Source organism: Pseudorca crassidens, chromosome 5, assembly GCF_039906515.1.
Source record: "Pseudorca crassidens isolate mPseCra1 chromosome 5, mPseCra1.hap1, whole genome shotgun sequence".
Lineage (NCBI taxonomy): Eukaryota > Metazoa > Chordata > Mammalia > Artiodactyla > Delphinidae > Pseudorca > Pseudorca crassidens.
This window is the reverse complement of record NC_090300.1, coordinates 35880551-35903350: the sequence shown is the minus strand read 5'-3', so window position 1 is coordinate 35903350 and position 22800 is coordinate 35880551. Positions and strand designations below refer to the sequence as shown.

General features: G+C 47.0%; 1 protein-coding gene across 1 annotated transcript in view; it reads left to right on the top strand.

The window, feature by feature from the left end:
* Positions 1 to 22800, top strand: part of EPHB1 (EPH receptor B1) — a 426461-nt gene that overhangs the window by 326988 nt on the left and 76673 nt on the right. The window contains exons 6-9 of the mRNA XM_067737744.1: positions 8564 to 8688; positions 16636 to 16798; positions 20616 to 20724; positions 21539 to 21603. Coding sequence (XP_067593845.1) covers positions 8564 to 8688; positions 16636 to 16798; positions 20616 to 20724; positions 21539 to 21603 — 462 coding nt within the window. The remainder of the gene's footprint in view (positions 1 to 8563; positions 8689 to 16635; positions 16799 to 20615; positions 20725 to 21538; positions 21604 to 22800) is intronic.

Sequence of the window (22800 nt, the reverse complement as noted above, 5' to 3'; positions counted from 1 at the left end):
CCATCTTCCTTCTGGAGCACTTATCACACCCACCTCCGGAAACCCGCTGTTAGCCTTCCCTTTCTCCAAGCCCATTCTTATTCATCACTCCACTCTGACTGGGTTGACATGTTTATTTATCTCCTCAAAGCTATTTATCATACGAATACCCAAGGCTTGTCACTGGATTGTGCTCTTCACATTTACCTGGGGGAACGATGCCCAGGGATTGATTTGCATCTGTGAACACTGGTGGACCCAGAAGGAGACTTTGGGCTGGTTGCCAAGTCCCCTGGGCTAGCAGACTGGATCTAGTTGGAAGAAACAATGGACCACACAGGGCACATCCTCAGAACATTTGAAAACCTCATGACATCAGGGTTAATATTCTTGTTTTACAGTTGAAGAATTTGAGGCCCAAAGTAGTTAAGTAACCTTAACCCAAGATCACGGAGTAAGCAGATGGCAGAGCCAGAATAGGAGCCCTCCTCTCTCTGCAACATCTCTAGAGCCCTGAGCACAGTCCCTCTCTATTTTTGCTAATTTCTACTTCCCTAGACTGGGGCCCTTGGCTCCTTACTATTCCTTACCACCGCCCTTGTTTTCCTCACAGCTGGGATCTATGGTGTAGAATGCAGGTGGTTAGTCCAAGGATGATTTAGCTGGGAAATGCTATTCTAGAAAGAGTAGGAGAGGTTAGCATTACCATATGATCCAGCAATTCCACTCCTCAGTATATACCCAAGAGAAATGCAAATATAGGTCCATGCAGAAACTTGTACATGGATGTTCTTAGCCGCATTATTCACAATAGTCAAAATGTGGAAACATCCCAAATGTTCATCAAATGATGGATGTTTGTCCGAGAAACAGCAATGCCCCAGATGGCTGAAGTGACGATAACACTCAGATGCTCACTGTTCTGGCTGGGGCAGCTGTATCACTCTGAGGGGTCACTGTGGGGACCTCACCCCACCCCACAAGCCTTTCCCTATGGAAGGACAGGGGCAAGCTCCCCAACCCGACCCAGCATGAGTTATTGTGAGGGAGGCAGTGGGCTGCCCTTTCCATGGGCCTCCTTGGGAAGTTCAGACAGGAAAGCCTCCTAAGTGGAGACACCATTTGTCTTCCAGGACACTTGCTAGGCTTGTTACCTGAGCCCAGGCAGAGGGGACTCAGCTGTGACCCTCACCCCTGCTCTAGGGCAGGTAAGGGGTAGCCTCACAGCAAGGCTGTCCCTGGCATGATTTCCACCTGCAGAAGCAACACTGTTTTCCCCTTTAGATGAGATTTACTGAACTCTGAAAATCCAAGTTCCATATTTTTATAGCCTCTTCAAACTTTTTTCTCCAATAGGTCAACTTAATTTTGAATGTATGTGTGTTTTGCTATTATTTTTCTTCAAAACTACTGATAATACTTTTGATGTCTTAAATAAAATATTTTAACATCATTTATTATATCCCAAAATGGATTATGGTGATAACTGTTGAAAGAATTCTTTTGACACAAAAATCAACGAAGACATTAGGAAGTAATTTTTAATAAGCAAAGATAATGCTTTAGAACTTAGTAATTGTCCTAGGAAAAAAGCATCAGTTCGTTCTCACATTTTGGAATCTGAGATGCTTAATCATTGGGGGAAAATGCCCCTATCAGATAAGGAAAACAAAATGAGTAAGAGAAAACTTTGAATATGACTGAGTCAGTAACTAAATTAAAGGGTCAAGGAATGTCATAAACATAAACTGTATGGTCCAGGAGAACCTGAGATAGGAAATCAAGGCTCCACACATTAAGAGCCAGGGTCCAGATTTGGGGTTATTAACTTGCAGACAGATTCATGCCACCCTCCCAAGACCCAGCCTGACTCTGACAGGAGTGCAGGCCCTATGACCTCTTTTGGAGCCCTTCTTACAAATGGAGGGCTGGTGGTGGTCCACCAGGCTGCATCCGTGATGCCACTGGCAGTGACCTGTGACTAGTTTGGGCTGATACTTGTCCCATGTCACCGGTGAGTTGTTTCATAACTTACAGCTGGGGCCATCCTGTCCCTGCAATTTATCCACATCTCCCTTGTCAGTTCAGACAAGAACGTTCTGTGCACTCTCGCTGCTGTATGTGATATACTATCTTAGATCTGTCTGCTTCAAAACAATGGACTTGAGGATATGGGGAGGGGGAAGGGTAAGATGGGACAAAGTGAGAGAGTGGCATGGACATATATACACTACCAAACGTAAGGTAGATAGCTAGTGGGAAGCAGCCGCATAGCACAGGGAGATCAGCTCGGTGCTTTGTGACCACCTAGAGGGGTGGGATAGGGAGGGTGGGAGGGAGGGAGACGCAAGAGGGAAGAGATATGGGAACATATGTATATATATAACTGATTCACTTTGTTATAAAGCAGAAGTTAACACACCATTGTAAAGCAATTATACTCCAATAAAGATGTTAAAAAAAAAAAAAAAAAAAAAAGCACTTTGGGAGGAAGTTCTCCCCAAAGTCTTCCTTGGTAAAAACAGAGACAAAGGACTCACTCCACCTGCATTTGCAGTTTCTTCATCCCTAAGCCCTTTGACCAATGGCGTTTAAGTCTCTTTCTGCTTCTGACACATTTAAAGGGCTTCTTATTATTGGCTGTGAACAATACAGGTGTGTGACTTTTACACACTCCTGGTTTTGATTCTGGTTGAACGCTCAAACAGATTTTCCTCAGTGCCTGACAGGACACTTGTCATTGCTTCTCCACTGTCCTCTTTGGATTCTGGTTTCCTGTTGGGCCAGCCTCTTTATTTTGCTGAAAAGAAGTGCAGGGCAATTTTGATTATGTTTGGATTTTTTGAGCACCGCCTCTTTAGGCCAAACAAATCTTTCTTTCTTTCATTTTAAAACGTTTTTGAAGTACAGTTGATTTACAATGTTGCGTTAATTTCTGCTGTACAGCAAAGTGACTCAGTTATACATATATATATTATTTTCATATATATTCTTTCATATTCATATATATATTTCTTACATATTCTTTTCATATATATATTCTTTTTCATATTCTTTTCCATTATGGTTTATCACAGGATATTAAATATAGTTGCCCTGTGCTATACAGTAGAACCTTGTTGTTTATCCATCCCATGTGAATAATTTGCTAATCCCAAACTCCCAGTCCAACCCTCCCCTCCCCTCCCCTCCTTCCCCCTTGGCAACCACCAGTGTGGTCTCTATGTCTGCAAATACATCTTTCTTGATCCTTCAGTACCTTCTTTCCAAATAGCCCCTAAGCTAATCCTTTGTCCGTACTTTTTCTAAAGAAAGGTCTATATTTGCTTATTTGCTAAAGTTTAATAATTTTCATTTCCTTCTCTCTGTAAAATGTTTAATTTAGTCAAAAACATTCTGTGTGCTTGTGAGGGAGAGACTCTTTCAAGCATTCAGTGAAACTGTCCCTTCATCTTAGGATGCAGGTTGGTTTATGGAGAAAAGACAGCTGGCCAGGACATACTGTTCAAACTATTGTGTTCAGGGGTCCCAAGGGCTGCTTCTTTGAATTAATTTTCCCTTCCTGTCTTAGTCTGCCTTAGTTTTGCTAAAAGAAGTTGGTGTTTGAGTGGATACCTGAGCTCCTTTTTATTTTGTTTTGTCTGAAGGTTTTATTGCATGTGAAACACCAGATTTAGAGGTGGCATTTGCACTTGGAGAAGGAAAAAAGCATTTGTCACCGTAGGTGATCACTGATGGCAGAGTACCAAATGTAAGCTGTTCTGATCTTCAGGGAGGAGGCGTGATACTTTCTTACTTTCTCCCCTGTGCAAAATCCCATCTCAGTTAAAAGGTAAGACATTTAGAGTGACCTGTATGGGAATAGATGGCCTGCCAGGGGGCCCGTGACGGTGGTATCATCACCATAAATCTGAGAAATGCTGGCGGAGGTGACTGTCACCCTCCGGCAGCTTCTCCTGGATCTGTGTGCTGCTGCTGGCCTTCTGGGAGGTCCTTGCCACCTGTATAACAGGGACACTCCTCTCAGTGGATTTGACTATCCATTGCGTCTGGATCACCTTACCTCTTTGCCATTTGACCCCAAATGGGACCTTCAAGCAGGGCTGTGACTTTCTTACTTGTCCTTCTGTCTTGAGTGATTAGAGCAGGGGTGTGGCACAATGGTTGGCATATATGCTGAGTTTTGAATGATGGCTTTCCAGGGATTAGAGGCAAAATAAAGAACCAAGCCCATCAAAAATCCTCAGGCCATTGGAATTAAACTCTCTAATTTTTAATACATGATGCTTCAGCTTTTGAGGCAGAAGGATCCTGAAAACCTATATGACACTGACATGAAAAAAAACATGTCAACTGAATCGTGTTTCCATAGAGGCCTGAAAGGGCAGCCCTTTCAGTGTGGTGGGCGGTGGCCGGGGATAGTGTAGAGAGGGGAGGATTAATAGGGGCCGTTCCCATCCATCCTGGTGGGCCCAGCAGGATCTCAAACCATCCAGACTGACTCCAGAACACTGTCTCACTTTCCTGAAGCTCCTTCATCCTCTCTTGGGGCTCTGCACAGCGCACACAGGCCTTGGGAAGAAAAATCCCAAGCACCCCGTTAACCATTCAACCTGAACTAAATCCACACTCGCTGCCTAGTTTCACTATGGTGACTCGGCAGTGGCATCTCACACATCCTGTCCTCCAGGGAAGGCTGGCTGCCACTTGATCTCTAGGTGATCACACTCTCTGGTTCTCCCTCCACATCACTGGCCTTCTTTCTCAGGCCTCTTGGTGGCTTTCCCATCACCTCCTGAATCTTAGACTATATATCCTCTTCTGCTCCTTCTCTTGGTGATTTCTGTCATTTCCAGTGCTTTCAATATCTTTGAAATATGATGACTTCACATTTATAGCTTCAGTCTGGACCTCTTCGACATGCATTTGCCCACTCAGCATCTCCTCTGGGACATCCTGGATGTCTTAAAGCCAGCAGGTCCGAAGTGGATCACCTGTGCTTTCCTCCCAAACTGTTTGTACCGATGTCGTCCCTGATCTCAGTCGATGGCTACCCCACTTTTCCAGCTGCTCAGACCAGAAACACAGCCATTGAGATATATTCTAAATATATTCAGAATCTGACCATCTCCTCTCTCACCACCTCCACCACTCCAAGCCTGGTCCAAGTCACCATGATCTTCCAGCTGGATTATTCTTTCAGCTTTCACACGGCCCCTGCACTCCATTAGCAATAGAGCACAGGGTGATACTGGTAACATGTAACTCACATGATGTCATTCCCCTGTTTGCGACCCTCCCATGGGTCCCCATGTCTCTCAGTAGAAGCCAACATCCGCTTTTAGTGTCTCTGGGGACCCTACCATCTGTGACCTCATTTCTGCATCAGTCCCACTGGCTCTTTTCTGTTTCCCTGAAACACCAGGATGCTCCCAGATCAGAAACTTTGCCCTGACCTCTCCCTCTCACATGCTCTTCTCCCAGGCATCCGCCTGGCTCCCTCTTTGTCCTCTTTCATCTCTGTGCTCCTGCGTCTACTTCTCAGACAAGGCCTGGCCGAACACAAGATTCAGAATTGCAGTCTTCCCCTGGCCGGCCTCCTATATTTTGGCATTCTGTATCCCTTCTCCTCTGCTCCATTTTTTCCCATTGTACTTAATATTTTTAACATACCTTGTAATGTATTTATTTATTATGTCTAGTCTCTGAATCCCTCCACTAGAAAAGAAGCTCTATGAAGGCAAGAAATGTTAATTTGTTCACTAGGGAATCTTTACAACCTAGAACAATTACTGGCACATGACAGATGCTCAATAAATATTTGTTTAAATAGCTGATTAATGGATCTGGGCCATGATCCTAAGTTGGAAGAGAAGATGCATTTGATGGTTGAGTCAGGATCAAAAATTATTTCAACTTACCAGACTCATAGGCCAAATTAGCACCATAAAGGCTCATGTAAATCCCTGTAGTCAAAGCTAAAAGCCAACTCTACAGACAAAAGGTGAGGAGCATACCATGGGAAAACCTAAAGGTTATACTGACTGTGGTTTCAAAATCAAGTAGCAGGGGCCTCCCTGGTGGCGCAGTGGTTGAGAGTCCGCCTGCCGATGCAGGGGACGCAGGTTCGTGCCCCGGTCTGGGAAGATCCCACATGCTGCGGAGCGGCTGGACCCGTGAGCCATGACCGCTGAGGCTGCGCGTCCGGAGCCTGTGCTCCGCAGCGGGAGAGGCGACGGCAGTGAGAGGCCCGCGTACAGCAAAAAAAAAAAAAAAAAAAAAAAAAAAAAAAAAATCAAATAGCAGGGACATGTTTTTGAAGCAAGGGCTAATGGTAATATTAATGGATGTATAGTACACAGATCATGGTGGATATTAGTTTTACTCTAATCTTTGCTGTTCAAACAGCAGTGAGAGAACTGGGTTCACCTCTGGGCCTTATGCCTAAAGAGATTTAGGTAACGTGAGCCCCGTGTGGAAAAAAGCCACCTCAGGTGCCGGCATATCATGGGAGAAATGTTCATAATATCTGGCCATTCTTTTCAGCAGGAAAAACTCAGGGGAGACCTCAATAGTTTCTTTCGCTATTTAACAAGCCATTCTGTGGAAGAGGGAACATTCTATATTACTTCACTTGGCAGAACTGAGACCGGTAGGAAGAAGACATATTTCAGATAAGAATAAGGAAGACATGCAAATTGGTGAGAGGTATCCAGGTATGGAGCGGCAGCTTCTGTAGGCAGTGAGCTTCCCATCCCTGGGAACGCAGCAGGGCGGGGCAGGGAATACTTGATAGGGGGATTCAGGACTGCATCAACTCAGGTCCTCCACAAAGCAGACACCACGATGGGATCGGATGGGATCAGATTTACTAGGGAAATGGGGTGGAGGCCAGAGGAGGCTGGGAGAGCTATCAGACCACAATGAAGGTCTGATCCCTCTGAAGGAGAGAGAGAAGGAAGGAGGATTGAGTGGGAAGAGTCTTAGACTGCCACGAGTTACAGGGAAGTGTTGGGATATCCAGTGGGCAGTATTTGCCCATCAGAAGAGGGCAGAAGAGGGCATATCCAGTGGGCAGAAGTTGCCCATCAGAAGAGTCAGGAACGGACCTGCCTTAGCATCCCCGCCATTCTCAGTCATTGGCTGGGAGCAGCATGTGGGAAGTGGGCTCTGCGTGGATGCAGTGATGGATCGCAGAATGCAGCAGCTGGGGTCATTAGGCAATTATGCTCCCAGGGGTAGGAGCTCTGAGGGGCACATTTTCACGGCCATGATGAGGTCTCTAATGGGAACTGGGCAAAGTCCCAGGCAGACACTGCAATTCTAAGGGCTCATCACAGCACCTCTCACTCTGTGCTCTCCTTATGGCTCCCCTGGACCGTGGGTATCTTCACAGCTCTGCGTCTCCACCCCGACCCAGGGGCCTCATGCAATAGGTTCTCACTGAGAGTCCGTGGATCGTGGAGAATGAGGAACCGCCCGTGACCCGGTACCCGTGCTCTGTAATTTCAGGTCTTGCAGGGGAATCTGTTAACTTAAATCCAGGATAGTAAATGTCACTCAGCCATGGTCCCCAGAGAAAGCCTTGTAAAGTGGAGTTCGTGTGAGGAAGCGACCTTCATCACTGCAGAAGTGCCAGGACTAAATGGAACAGCCCCTGAGCAGAGCACAGACCGCAGCCTCATCCATCACCCGCCTCTTCTCCTAGACAGACGACCCTCATTTATTATCTCCAGACTGTTTTCATTTTACTTACACTGTGTGAAAAATGTTGAATTGGGAAATAAATATTATTCTTTTTAAAGAGAGATTTCGGAAGCACTTCACAGATTTTGGAATTATTATTCTGTTTCCAAATGTTTGGCTTGTGTATCATTTCTTCATTTATATTTGTGAGCTCTCAACAGCAAATGTCCTCATTTGGAAAACTCTGACAGAAGTCTACAAGAACTCTGTTTTTGGTCTGTGTTCATGTCTTCTTGAGAGATGCCACCTCTCTTCCTTTGGAAATGCAGCAAAATCTTCCATGCAGTCTCAGAAGGAGATGTTTGCTAGAATGTTCCTTTTCACTGCACAGCAATTCTGTACTGATCAGCTCGACTCTCTCTCTGTCAGTTCTTGCCTCTAGATCCTCTTCTCTGTGATGGCTCAGCCCATTCCTGCAAGACTGAGGTTCCTTCAACACCATCTGCTCAAAGACATTCCATCGCGCCTCTTGTCCCACTGCCTGAAGCCTGGACTTGTCCTGCTGGTCACATCCTCCATGCCTGTCTCCAACTTTCCCCACCCACACTGTTTTCCTGTGATTTCTCCAGCCATCTCTTGTTTTGGTCAAACCTTTTTTCTTCCTGTCCACTCTGTTCCCTACCCTCACACATGTTCTCCTGTCCTAAATTGTCACCTGTTCTCTCCTTTGGCACCCAAACTCCATTTGTTCTGCAAAACCCACAGAAAGTTCTATAGATCCAGCTTAGTTGATGAGAAATGTCCAATGACATTTCTCTGCCTCTTTGTCTCTGAAAGACAGCACTTCTCGTATAATCGAGGGTCTGTTCATCTGCCCTGTCTCTTCCTCTCTCTGCAGCCCCTTCCACTGTCCCCATCATGCACCAGGTCAGTGCCACCATGAGGAGCATCACCTTGTCATGGCCGCAGCCGGAGCAGCCCAATGGCATCATCCTGGACTATGAGATCCGGTACTATGAGAAGGTGAGCCAGCCCTGCCTGCAGGCTTGCAAGACCCAGGGCCAGCCACTTTTCCATGGGTGGTGGTCAGCTGAGGTCCCAGGGAGACAGGCTGGAGGGAGTCCTGAGTGGGGGAGGAATCTGGTGACGCAGATCAGAGGCTCCCTGAGAGTGCTCCCAGCTCTGCCCCAGAAAAGGCCTCCAAAGCCCAGGCACTTTCTGTACCAACTCAGGAGAGAACCTTCCAACCCCACTGTCTGCACCACTCACTGGGCTGTCATGGATGGGCAGGACCAATCCCATTCTCCCAGTCACATGCTTTCTATACTAAAGCAGATGCTACACAGCCACCAGGTGTCCCTTGAACTTTCTGAAGATTCTGTGGTTTTGAAAACTAGTCTTTTTCTTTTTCTTTTATGGCCGTGCCACACGGCTTGCAGGATCTTAGTTCCCCAACCAGGGATTGAACCTGGGCCCATGGCAGTGAAAGCACAGAGTCCTAACCAATGTACCACCAGGAAATTACCTAAACTGGTGTTTTTTAAAGTTTTTGACCACATACCTCCAATATAAGATTGTTTATTTATAAATTATATGCATATACTACTGTGCTGAGCTATGTATGGAGGTTTCAAATATTTAAATGGAAATGTAAAAGGATAGATAGAAATTTCGAATACATTTTGAATAATATGTTATTTCCCTTGACTGCTCTCTCACAGCTGCTGCTGGGGGCTACAGCAGGGCCTGCCCTGCCAAGAAGAGGGAAATGGTGCCCTGTGGATTTGACCCCTGGCCTATCTGTGGGGGAAGCAGGGCTTTCCTTCCACCATGGTGATCTATAGCATTTGCAAAATCCCAGGAAAATAGAGTGCTTTCTATACTGACCCAACACAATATTTTTGCAAATACCAGATTTATTCCTTTATTATTCGGCAAGTTATTTATTGAGTGCCTGCTATTTGGCAGTTACTATTCTAAGATACATTTGTGATCAAAACAAGGATTCCTTCCCTCAAGAAGCTTACTTTCCAACAGAAAGAGAGAGACAATGAATAATGAATATAACAAATAAAGATCTCATATAGTGTGTTAGAAAATGAGTGTAAATTGGGGGGGAAGCAGATCAAGGTAAATGGGGTCAGGAGGGTCAGGTTTGGGGGAGGAGTAGGTTGCAGAAATAAATAGAATGGTAAAGGTGGGCCTCTTGGAGAAGGTAAGTTCTAAGTAAAGACCTGCAGGAGATAAGGGTGTTGTGAAGCAGGCATCTGGGGAATAAAGAGCCTGTGCAAAGACCCTGAGGTGAGATCATGACTGTTGGTTCAAGGAGCAGGAAGGAGACTGGCATGACTGGAGTCATACGAGCAATGGGAAAATAGTAGTCAGGGGAGAGGTAATCAGAGGAGGTGCTCATGTTAGGCCTTAAGAACTTGAGCCTTTCCTCTGAATAAGATGGAAATCCATAGCAGGGTTTGGTGCAGAGGAGAAACAAAATCTGACTTACATTTTAAAAGGGTCATTCAGGCTTTTCCACTGAAAATAGACCTGTTAGATTATAATCATCTAAGACAAGGATGATGGTGGCTTGAATCAAAGTGGAAGCAGATGGCTGATGAAACATAGTTGATTTCCAGGGGTATAAACTAAAGACAAACCAATGGGATTTCCAACAGGTTGGGTTTGGGATGTGGGAGGGTTTGGGCCTGAGTCACTAGAAAAATGGCAACACCAGTGGCTGAGAAGAGGATCACTGTAGGCAGAGCCTGTCTGGGGTGAGGGAAGGGACCAAAGTTCAGCTCCGTGTCTAAAATTCCCCTGAGATAGCCAAGTGTAGATGTGGAGCAGGCAGCTAAATGTGCACATCTGGAGTTCAGGGGAGAGGACGGGCTGGAGATGACCATTTGGAAGTTGCCAGTGTGTGGATGGTATGGGTGAGATCATCCAGTGCGTCAGTGGGGATACGAAGAGGAACAGGGATGAAGACCTGCAGCCTCCAACATGGAGGCAGTGTTGAAAGTGGAGCATGACTGCACTGGGAAGGGAGCCCTGGATTCCAGGGCCGTCCATAACTGACAGACACACAGCCATGGTCCCATTACTGAACCACTTACTCTAGATTGGTTTTCACACTTGTAAAATGGTACCAATTTACCTCCCTGAAAGCAGAAGCTCAGATGGATCACCAGTCTAGCCTGCAAGGAGGTGTGCCCTTCAGCCATTACAGCCGAACTTGCAAGCAAGGTGAGGGTTCGGCGGCTTTCTACTCATTTAGAGGAAACTGGGTTTTGTAGACAGTTGATTCTGATAATTCAGGGAATTGGGGGTAACTCAAATGGTATGGATTCATAAGCAGCCATTATATCCATTCAACTTTGAATTGGGGACCCTTATTTACTAGATATTTTTTATCATTAAGTAAAGTAAATGTTGGACCAATCCAAAAATGTTTTGGACCTATTTGGACCTATTGATTACATGGCCTCATTTCATCACCAAAGTTGACCTAGACCAAGTTCAAGTTGACCTAGACCTAGTTCTATTGACCAAGTCCAGTAGGATATTATGCTTGGCCATATATGGTGTGATGTCAGAGTCACCAGTAAGGTCCCACCCAGCCCCCCTTCCCACACACACGTGAACTTGAGCCTTATGGCTCATCTCAGATAAATAATAATACTTTCTCCCTAGCGTGCCCCTGTTGGGTGTCAGAGGCTTTCTAAACATCATCTCCTCTCCCCTTTCACAACTCAGTGTAGTAAATCTTAGTATCGTTGTTTTGGGTAAAAGAAACAAATGCACAAAGAAGTTGAAAAAAACAAAGCCCAGTTGCTCAGGTCACACAGCTAGAAAGGGAGTCTATAGCCTGAGTTCTTTGCCCTGCAGCCCGGGGCGGTGCTGGGAAGGGGTTGGACGCATGGGAAACCACCGGCCCTTCTCCTCACCTGCCGTGCCAAGGGCATTCACCCTGGGACGGGGGTGAAAGGCGCAGAACCGAAACCATGAGGCTCATGCCTGTGTCCCCTGACTCCTCATTCCCCAGCCCACACCCGAGTCCTCCATGGCCTTTCCCTGTACAAACTGTAGTTGACCTCAACTTCTTGCTGGACAAACTGTAGTTGGCCTCAACTTCTGACACTATGAAGGAAGATTATTCTCCCATCTTAGGCCCTGTCCCTACTTCTCAGTAATTTATACCAATTATTAACAGAACACATGCACAGTAGCTCAAGACCTGAGGGGGCTTCCACACCTCAGTGAAGGATGTCATTGTCCCAGAAGATAGAATGCTTTTTTTAGGAACGCAGAAGATTCTTCACCTAAGCACTGGTTGCCATTTGGTATATTACGATAGAACTCTTCCTCACTTATAAAGTGCTTGACTATAAAATACATTACATGCCTTGACCATTTCTAATATGTCTAAAGAAAGGACATTGCCTTGTGAGGGCATTTTGAAATAATAGCCCCAATGATAATAATTCATCATATGTTGAGTGCCTATTATATGCCAAATATATTACTTCTGATCCTTAAAAGAAATAAAAGAAAGATACTTGAAAGCCAGGTATAACCAATTTATGGATGATGGAACTAAGTCACAGAAAGGTTAAATGACTTACCCATGACCTCACAGGTCGCAGCTAGAGAACCACAGAACTAGAACTATAGATATTTTTACTATATTTCAGTATATTTCTGAGCTCAGTGTAGGACTGGATGCAATTGTGCTGATGCTGAGGATCTGAAAATTATCATGGCCCCCTGAAATAAGAGATTGTATCTTAATTTTCAATCCAAATGCTTGTAACCAGAATGGTTTCCCTCCCTGCTCCACAAGGCTGTGGAATCCTGGTCTTAAGAAGATGCAAACACAAGTAGAACTCAGCCCAGTACATGTCCTGGGTTCAGTCCAAAGAAACTGAACTCATCATTCCTCCATCCTGCACTACTTCTTCTAAACCAGGAATCAGCACCATTTTTCTGTGAGAACCAGGTAGTAAATATTTTAGGCTTGTGGGCCATAGAGTCTCTAGCCCGACTACGCAACTCTGCCTTTGTAGCAGGAAAGCAGCCATGGGCAATAGATGTCAATAGATGGGCATGGCTGGGATCCAATAAAACTTTATTTACAAAAACAGGTAGCTGGCCATAGGCTGTAGTTCTCCAAGCCCAGGTCTCCTGCTCCATATCACACTCATGGTTTGTGCTTGGTACACCTTTCAATCTCAGTGCTGTGAGTAGAATCAATGAGGCTTTCATCTCCTGCAACAGCTCATTAATAGAGAGCTCAGATGCCATCGAGCTGATGACACTTCCAGGGTCTCTCCCATGTTCATCTTCTTCCCCATTTTAATACGTTTCCATTCATCATTCCCTCTTGTTTACTGTCTTGTAGCACTTTTCACTCCTGGCATCAGCACTTGTAGGCAAACCAAGGGAGGAGCATCTACAGCTGCCCTCGGCTGTCTTAATGACTAAGTGTTTAGACGTGTACTCGCCCTTCATATTAACTGTCTAGGTGAGAAGGGGCTGCTTTAGGCCTTGGGAATTTCTACCCTTCAAATTTAGGATCATTTTCTCATAGGAACTATTTCAGACTCTGGCAACGTCTTGTGCTCCATCGATGGGTTAAAATGACTGGTCCAAAGTGTGCTGTTTATTCATTCATTTAGCACTGAGGTGTTGGGCACTCAGGCAGGGCAAGCCCTGTGCTATGCATTGGGGATGGAGAAAGATGTGGTCTCTGCCCTCCACAGCTGCAGCCTCTGTCTCCCATACACTTGTGAAATCAGTCATAAGCAACCAAAAAAAAAAAAAAGAAAGAAAAACAACAACAAAAAGCAACCCTGCTCTTCACTCTCACTTGTTTGCCTGAGGTTGATTAATGGTTCTGAGAGAACAAGGACTGATACTCATTTTAATCACTGAACTTCTTGAAGGATGCATAGACGATAAAGTGATTATGGGTTAATGTTTGGTCCTCACAATCCAAATGCCAATATACCAGAACACATTTTTCAGTAAAAGAGCTGCCCAGCCAATGCTTCACTTATTTCAAGCAGTGCACACTTGCATCTGATTCCAGTAAAACCAGAGAATTCAGGCAGTCACCTGGATTTTTTAGCAATGGGATTTTGTCCTAATTCGTAAGGTGAACTAAGATTTTCATAGTTTCAGATCTCCAGCGTGTCAAGATAGTAATGACCAAAGTTCTAGATGGCATCCCTTCTAGAGTGGATGACCTTCTTTCTGCTGAATCCCTGATTGGTGGGGGCTGGGTTGGGGGGGCATCCACCTACTTTTTAAGTAGATCAAATGATGGACAGGTGGTCCCTCCCCAGGCCGTCTCTCCCAGAGGCCAATGGATATCACCTCACTTAGTGTGAGCGTGGGCCTCTTTGTAACGTTCACATGTCTCTGCTCTGGCCTCTAACCTGGAGTCCCTTACAACTGCTCCCAAGCCACTCATCACCACCCCCATGCCACTCATGCTCCAGAGATGCCCACTCACTTGCAGGCTCCTGAAGCCCTTTAGGGCTTTTTCTTCAATCCTGTTTTATCCTGTTCTCAGGGGATATTCTACTCAGTTCTCACTCTCCTCACTCATCCATGGGGCTAATTTCTTTCCTCTTCCATGACTCACTCATGTCACCCTTTCTCGGAGCCCCTCTCAACTGCCTTGTCACTCTAGGCTGGGGGACCTCCTGAGCTGCCCTCTGCCAAGTCACTCACTCAGCACTGCTGTCATCTCCTGTTTGCTTTTGGCCCCACACCACACGATGTCGCATACCCAAGGGCAGGGACCATGCCTTGGTTCCTGCAGCCCTTGTATTGTGCCCAGCACATGGTAGTGTGTCATCAATATGACCGCCTGGCCAAATGAATGAATGATTACACATCCAGTCATCTCTGCCTCTGCAAAGTAGAATTTCTTCATATTTTAAGACCACGGTAATTTCTTATCATGGGGCTGTATTCTTTTGTCCTGGTTCAACTCCCCATGTTTCTTCTGTCCTTTGACTAAGGATGTGGCTTACAGACCTCTGGTCATCAGCTTTCCTCTCATTTGTCATCATGCCTCTTGGACTGCTGTGCCTAGAACTCGTCACAGTGCCCTAGATCTGTACATGGGACTCGGGACCTCCTTCTCAGTGACCCAAGATCTTCATTTTCACTAATGTTGCCGTTTTACTCTAAGATTCATGGTGCAAAACAGGGGCAGACCCAGACTCTAGACTTCTGTGCCTGCACACTGGAGGATAAGCCACCATCTTCACAATGCTCACGTGGGAATGATTAGAGACCAGGAATGGTGTTCACGAAAGTGCTGAGGGTTAGGTGGAAGGATGAAGGGCAGCAGTGAAGAGAGTGCATGGGCTGGAATAGTGAGGGGTGCTTTCCTAGGAGAGGAGGACTTGAGGGGTGTAGGCGTAAGGAACCTGGAGACTGCAGAAGAGGCCTGGAGAGGCATTTCAAACTGGGAAAACAGCCTAAGCGAAGGCCTGGGGGCCAGGGCTGTGGTACCTGGAGGGGCAGCAAGGTGGCGATTTAGGGGCATGTGAGAGATTGGAATTGACTTTGTTATGAAAGACCCGTGGACTGAGATTGAGGAGTTTTGTCTTTATCTGATAATAGCTTTAGGGAGTCGGAGATCTTTTTTTCTTTTTTTTTTTTAATTAATGTGTATCCCTTAGAGTTTTTTTTTAGATGTTGGGGGTAGGAGTTTATTAATTAATTAATTTATTTTTGCTGTGTTGGGTCTTTGTTTCTGTGTGAGGGCTTTCTCCAGTTGTGGCAAGCAGGGGCCGCTCTTCATCGCGGTGCGTGGGCCTCTCACTATTGCGGCCTCCCTTGTTGCGGAGCACAGGCTCCAGATGCGCAGGCTCAGTAGTTGTGGCTCACGGGCCTAGTTGCTCTGAGGCATGTGGGATCCTCCCAGACCAGGGCTCAAACCCATGTCCCCTGCATTGGCAGGCAGATTCTCAACCACTGTGCCACCAGGGAAGCCCTCGGAGATCTTTTTTACAAACGAAGTTTAGTTTGGGTAGGGAGGGAGTGGCAGAAAAGATGGGAGGCTACAAAAGTCCAGGTGCAAACCATATATTACACAAGATCAGCAACAAGGAGAACAAAAGCAAGGACCCTTTAAGGGCACTCACAGTGGATGGGAGGGTCAGAAGGAAGAGACACAAGCAAGGTCTGTGCATGCCAGAGGACACACGTGTGCAGGTAACAGGGACTGCAGAGGGCAGGGCAGAAGGTGCTGGAGACAGTGACACACAGGAGGATGGGGCTGACCCCCTGGATAGTGGGAGAGGTGAGGACACATGCCCTGCTCTCCAGGAGAAGGGGCATGTCCTCCCTAGATGCTAGTGGAGAGGAACTCAGACTATGGGGACCCAGACGGACACACACCAAAGCGAAGGCAGAAGCAGGTAGTCCAGAACGGCCTCAAGTTTTCAGTGGAGTGAGTGGACACAAAGCCATTTGTCTAAGGACTTGAGGGCCCTTACGGAGTGATCTAGAATAGCCACTGTGCGGGGTGACCGAGAAGATCAGGACTTCTCGGAAAGACCAGGACTCAGCAGAAGCAACAAAGAGAGAGGCAGGTAGGGTGTGAACGTGACCCAGTTTGCTTTGGCTGAGGTCAGAGACCAGAGTGGGTTTGCAAACCTGGATGTGCTTTGTGATTCTGTCTCTGAACCCCGGAGGGGAAGGAGTAGAAAATGACTGTGTCCCCCTTGCCAGTCCATGAGAGCTCAGCCATTTGCTCAGACCCCTCTCTTCAGAGCATCACCACCACATGGTCCAGAGCTGATTTGGCATTCTTTAGGTCCAGGCCAGCCTGTCCCTGTTTCGAGGGATGGCTTGGGGCTGGGGACAACTTCTAGCAGGTCTGCAGGACCAAGAACTGAGGGGCCCGCATGCTTAGGAGCAGGCTGCCCACCTCTTCCCTTTGCTTTTCTGCAGGAACACAACGAGTTCAACTCCTCCATGGCCAGGAGCCAGACCAACACTGCACGGATCGATGGCCTGCGGCCCGGCATGGTGTACGTGGTCCAGGTGCGCGCCCGCACCGTGGCCGGCTATGGCAAGTTCAGCGGCAAGATGTGCTTCCAGACTCTGACGGATGGTAAGAAGCAGGCTGGTGACCTGGGTACAGGGCAGGATGCTGGAGGAGGGAAGAGCCCCCTGCAAGGCTGTACTCGCAGACAAAATGCCAACTGCTAACTGGATTCCAGTGGAATTCCCAAGGAAGTGTTTGTCCTCAGTAGGGCCGTGTAGACTCCTCGATTCACCAGGCAGGGCATCTGAGTCTGGCCCGTTTCTCAATATCTAGTGGATTTGCCTTGGAAATGTCTATGTACCCCACATGCGCAGAGGCCCCCACGTGTTGGCCTGTGTTTGCCCAGCAGTGAGACACACACAGAACTCAAGAATATGCCTCTGTTGGTGCCTGTGTGGTTTTACCCTCACTCCCACTTCACTCCTCTGTTCTGGAGGCTGGGAGCTGAACGCGCAGCCTCCTTGTATGAGCTGAGGACTCCAGAAAGAAAACAGAGGGACACAATTTGGGAAGTGGCTGTCCCACGTGTCTCAGAACATTTGAAGCAGCTTCATGTGTGACCCTCAGTAGGTCCTGCTGAGGCGTCTCCAGAGAGCATGGCCACTGGTTTCCGAAATGTCCCCAAGGCCACACAATCTGTCACCAAAAATACTTTCACCTTTGAGCTTTATTAGTTCTCTGTTTTAACAATCGCCCCTAGTCCTCTGAGATCTCCTCATTTAATTGTTATGAAAATCCAATTCCCTGTAACCTCAGCCTTGTGTATGGGTGTCTGTCTCTACATTAGCCACTTACTGTAGTGTATGTATTCATTTACCTATCTACTATCTCTCCACCTATCTCTCTATATTTATTTATTCACTGATGAGCTGTTTCCTGATAGTTTCCCAGGTGTCACTCTATTCCCAGCGTCACAAATTGAAAGCCTTTAATTTTTCCTTCATTACTAAAATTATATAGAAAACACTCTGCCCTTACATAACATTTTATTTTAGGCCAGCACTCTCTGATGAGGCCCTTAAGAGGGCTTGAGGTTTTCTACTGACCCATATTATATTTTGAAACAATTTAAAGAGTCATCAGAAAGATTTAAAAACCAAATGATTTTATATAAAAATTATACTATCCATTTTCTTATGAAAAATTGTAAGAGAAGCCAATGCTGGTGGGCATCCTAGTGTGAGGACTCTGCCTTGAGCTGGGGGCTTTCCCCCCACTTCCCAGTGATCTGTACTTGGATGCTTTGATGTGAGCTGTCTGGCCTTTGTAGGATGAGAGTTTGCAGCCAGCTCTGAGTTTATTTTAGGTGAGTTTTGGTTCATAATTTGAGGATAGTGAGCTAGGGTAGAAAGGTGAGCCACTTTATCCAGATGAATAATACTGCTGGTATGAAAGAACACAGGCTGTCTTCGGTTCCTTAAGGATTCTGTTCCCCTCTTTGCACCTCACTTACCATCTAGATTTATGGGCACTTTGGCATCAGGAGGTACACAGGATTAAAAGCCCAAACTCAAAATGCTCTGAGTACTGGTCTCTTGGCAGTTCTGCTAGACAAATCAAGAAGTAAAAATTTCTCCCAAGAAGGCTATTCCTTTTACATTTGGCAGTTAAGTTTTGTAAACCCAACAGAGGTTGGATGTAGGAGAGTTCTGGTAAGTGGCCAAATTCGAGAGTATTTATCGTAATGACTGAGGTTCACACATCGGTAGTAATTATGTTCACTGAGGCTTCAGGCCTCCCTGCAGCACAAAGGTGAGTCTGAAGGTTGTCAGTGATAGGGTCACTGGGGCGGGCAGGACCTGTGGGATCCCGCCCAGGGTCAGTGACCCTGCTTTGGGCAGGTGATGTCCACGTGGGGCAGAGCCGCTGTGGTCCTGGCTGCTCTTAGCTACAGCCTGCTAACTTTTTACTTGCTCACCTCATTTTTTTTTTTTAAACCCATTTATACAGCAGGGTATCTACATGTTTACCACATATTCTGGGTGATTCTTATGCACCCCAGTGTTTGAGAACCATCCTTCAACTCTGTGCGTGGCGAAGGAGACTTCTAAACCCAAGGATATTGGTTCTCGAAGCCTCTGACTCTCTAGAAATTTGTGGGAAAGGGTGAAGATCACATGGCTTAGGAATTTTTTAATTAACATGAATTTTATTTTATTTTTTGCCAAATTATTTTTTCTTTAAACACACATATTACAAAAAGCTCGCAGCAGAGGGAAACTGAAACTCTACCTTCAGTCTTTTAAATTGATTTCTAGAGAGTGGGAGACTTCAAGAACAACATCCTTGTCTTTTTTTTTTTTTTTTTTTTTAGGGTACGCAGGCCTCTCACTGTTATGGCCTCTCCCATTGTGGAGCACAGGCTCCGGACGCGCAGGCCCAGCGGCCATGGCTCACGGGCCCAGCCGCTCCGCAGCATGTGGGATCTTCCCAGACCAGGGCACGAACCCGTGTCCCCTGCATCGGCAGGCAGACTCTCAACCACTGAGCCACCAGGGAAGCCCCATCCTTGTCTTTTGAAATCTCATCCTCCACCCGCAGAGTTGAAGCATGGTTCCCAAACGTCAGGGTTCATAAGAACCACCTGGAGTGCTTGGTAAACACGCAGATACCCTGCCTTTCACTCACAGGTTCTGATTCAGTAGGTCTGAGGGGCCTGGAAATAGGTCTAACAGTCGGGCTCGGGTGATTCTGATGCAGGGCCTGAGAACCTCACTTCAAGAGGAATTATTGTTAGGGGGGCCAGATAAAATACAGGATGGTCAGTTAAATGTTGTGAATTTCAGATAAACAACAAATAATGTTTTAGTCTAAGTATCTCCCATGTAATATTTGGGTCATACTTAGACTAAAACATTATTTGTTGTTTATCTGAAATTCACATTTAACCGGCCAGCGCATACTTTTATTCACTATATCCGCCTACCCTACTTGTAATAGCACATACTTAGCTTGACCTCCGTCTGCCTCAGTCCCGAACATTCGATAATGGCTCCTTGACACCAAGTGAGAGAATAACCACAATAATAATAACAGCCCACTGGGCCAAGTGGTCTATATGGATTAAGGAAAAGAGAATTCATATTAAGGACATCTGTGATAGATCACACACTGTGAAATATGTCACATGATCTGATTAAAAAATTTATTTTAACAGATAAGAAGTCTGAGGGTCAGAGAGGCTAAATGCTTTGTCCGAGATCACCAAGCTTCCCCGTGGTAAAGCCAGGGTTTGGGCGAGCTCTGTCTGTCTCTGTGACTGGCAGGCAACCGCTCCCCCGCGTGATACAGCCTGGTTCTAACACCAGCGGAAGCCTGGACCCATTCTCTTGAGTGTGAGCTTGAGAGTGTTGGGCTGTTTTATTGGCATTTCCTCCATCCTCTGCAGTACTGGGTGCGGTGCTGGCTGGCTGCAGATACTCTTAAATCTCTGCTCAGTGAAGCTGTTGACTGGGCTGCATCTCAGTGACTTTGTGTTTTAGAAGGTACTTCAGCAGTGCTTCCCATTCCCCCCATTAGATGTACCCTTAAGGTGGCTGACAGATCTTTGAGAGACCTTCCAAATGAGGGCATGTAGATCGGAGTCACCTCTGCTCTGGGACCAGTGTCATCAATTTAGTTCTGAGGTCCTCTGTCACTGCTGTTTTGCCTTTATTGTTGACACTGTGATTTGGTTTTCGTTGTTTTTGTTTATTTGGGATAAAGATTACTCTTGGTTTGGGTCAGGCTTACAGCTCTGAAGCATAGAACCTATCTATCTATCTATCTATCTATCTATCTATCTATCTATCTATCTATCATCTCATGTCTTTGTTGTCATCACTGAGTACCAGCCCTATGCAAAGGGCATACAGGAAGCTTCTAATGCCTCTTTCTCACCTAGACGACTACAAGTCTGAGCTGCGTGAGCAGCTGCCCCTGATCGCTGGCTCGGCGGCAGCTGGGGTCGTGTTCGTCGTGTCCTTGGTGGCCATCTCCATCGTCTGCAGCAGGTAGGCCCCCCGCTCCTGCCCCCACCTGCTCTCCTTAGACCCAGGAAGCCCCGCTTGTGGACCCCTCCCATGCAGACTGGACAGGGCCAAACTCACCACAGTCATCAACCCATCTCCATCCACAGGCAGCCTAGAATTCTCCAGATTATTTATTTTCTCTGTGCCTGGGATAAAATCTTCTGTTAAGAGCTGGGCCAGCCTCTGAGCATTCATCCTCAAACCTCATTTTAGCCAAGACGTTTAGCCCACCTACACACACGGTTTTCCTGGAGTGACAGTTACAAAATTGCACTTGACCCACTGGAGCATCACACCGTGTGCAGCAGCCCATCCTCTGGCTACAGAGCTATAGGGCCCTCAGCACAGGGCACAGTGGGGCAGTAGGGGAGCCAAGGAGGAAACGAGGAGCTCTGTGTCCTTCAGGAGGGCAGGCCCCGAAGGCCTTGTGAATTTTTAATACTGTTGCTGCTGCCTTGGGTGGTTAGCCCAGATTCAGCTGGCCCCTCCCGAGAAGTTCTGCAGTGCGGCCAGAGTGCTAATAGGCGTCATCCAGAGCCTCTGCACCAAGCTCTGATGGAGACGCACAGCCCTGCCCGGCCTCTGACAGACGTTGACTTGAAAGACCTCCACCCAGCTGCCCAAGGTGGTGGTCAAGCCAGAATGCTGGCCACGACAGGAGCTCCACTTAAAGTGAGAGTTGCAGTACCCAATCCCACGAGATGCCTGGGTGAGCCCCCATCAGGACAGGAGGCCCGGGAGCAGGGTGGTCGGGGTGCACCCCAGCTGAGAGCGCTCCTCTCCCTTGTGTCCACAGGAAACGGGCTTACAGCAAAGAAGCTGTGTACAGTGATAAGCTCCAGCATTACAGCACAGGCCGAGGTGAGTAGAAAGTAGACACCTACCACCTGAGCCCCGGAAAACCACTGAGTCGAACAGGCGAGTGCTTGGAGGGCTCCTTATAGCCAGACTGGCCGGTCCCAATCACAAGCCCCCTCCTGGCCCCCAGCACCCAGCGGCTGGGTCCCCAGGGACTGAGGCTGCCCACCCCATCTGTGTCCACCCTTCATGGGCACTCATTGGATGCCTGGTGGGTAGATTATCTTCTGCATTGACAAGCCCATAGAGGACATGGGATGCAGGGAGAAGATTGGGTTTAGCAAGCCAGTGAATCCTGAAATCAGACCCAGTGGGAAAAGACAGAGGGTTCTCTATTAACATCTTCTGCCTTATCTTATCCAATGGAGCGGCTGGGGAATGTGTTAACCAAATTCACAGGTAAGTCAGAGAACACGAATGTAAGGAATTAAAAAGATAGCAGAGCCCAAGAGGCCAAAGTGTTGGGATATCTCCCAAGTGTTTTCTTTTAAGCAGTGCGTTTAAAAGTTTTTCTCACTCATTATCTACTCTCTTTTTTTCAAAACCTAAATGTAATATTTTATAACTAAAATTTCCCCTCGCCAGCGTGCAACGTAAAGGCCTGTGTCAGGATTATTCTTTGATCTGTGTAATGACAACGTTGCAGGATCTGCACAGGTCCCACTCAGTCCAGAAAGCAGAACGCTTAGATCTTTACAGCAGACAAGCTCTGATTCTAAATAACTCCTTTTGAATTCCACGGGCTCCCTCAGAAACCTGCCCCAGCACTGTGTGCTGTGCACTCTCTGTCCCAGGCTTCCGCCGTGAGCTGCATCTCACCTGAGTCCTGCTGGGCAGTGAGCATGCAAAACAGGCTCCGTCTACACACATCCTAAGCTGGCTTTCACTGGGCGGTTCTGGGAGTGGAAATGGGCTCCAACGCAAAAGTTTTCACCTGAGGTCACCCAAGGCAGGAGAGTGATGCCAGGTTGCTCCCATGGCAGCTTCACTGCAGAGGGGCTCGTGTTCGGGCGTGGCCAAGGTCAATGCTGGCTGGAGCTGCACAAAGGCCACTCTGTAGATATGGCTTTGTTTCCCGGGGGGCTTTCAATCCAAGAACAAGAACCTGCCAAGGGTCTGTAGAGGACCAAACCCCTGGCAGCTGGGCTGCTGTTCCACAGTCATGGCTGGGAGAGGTCTGTGGGCTGGGCACCGGCTGAG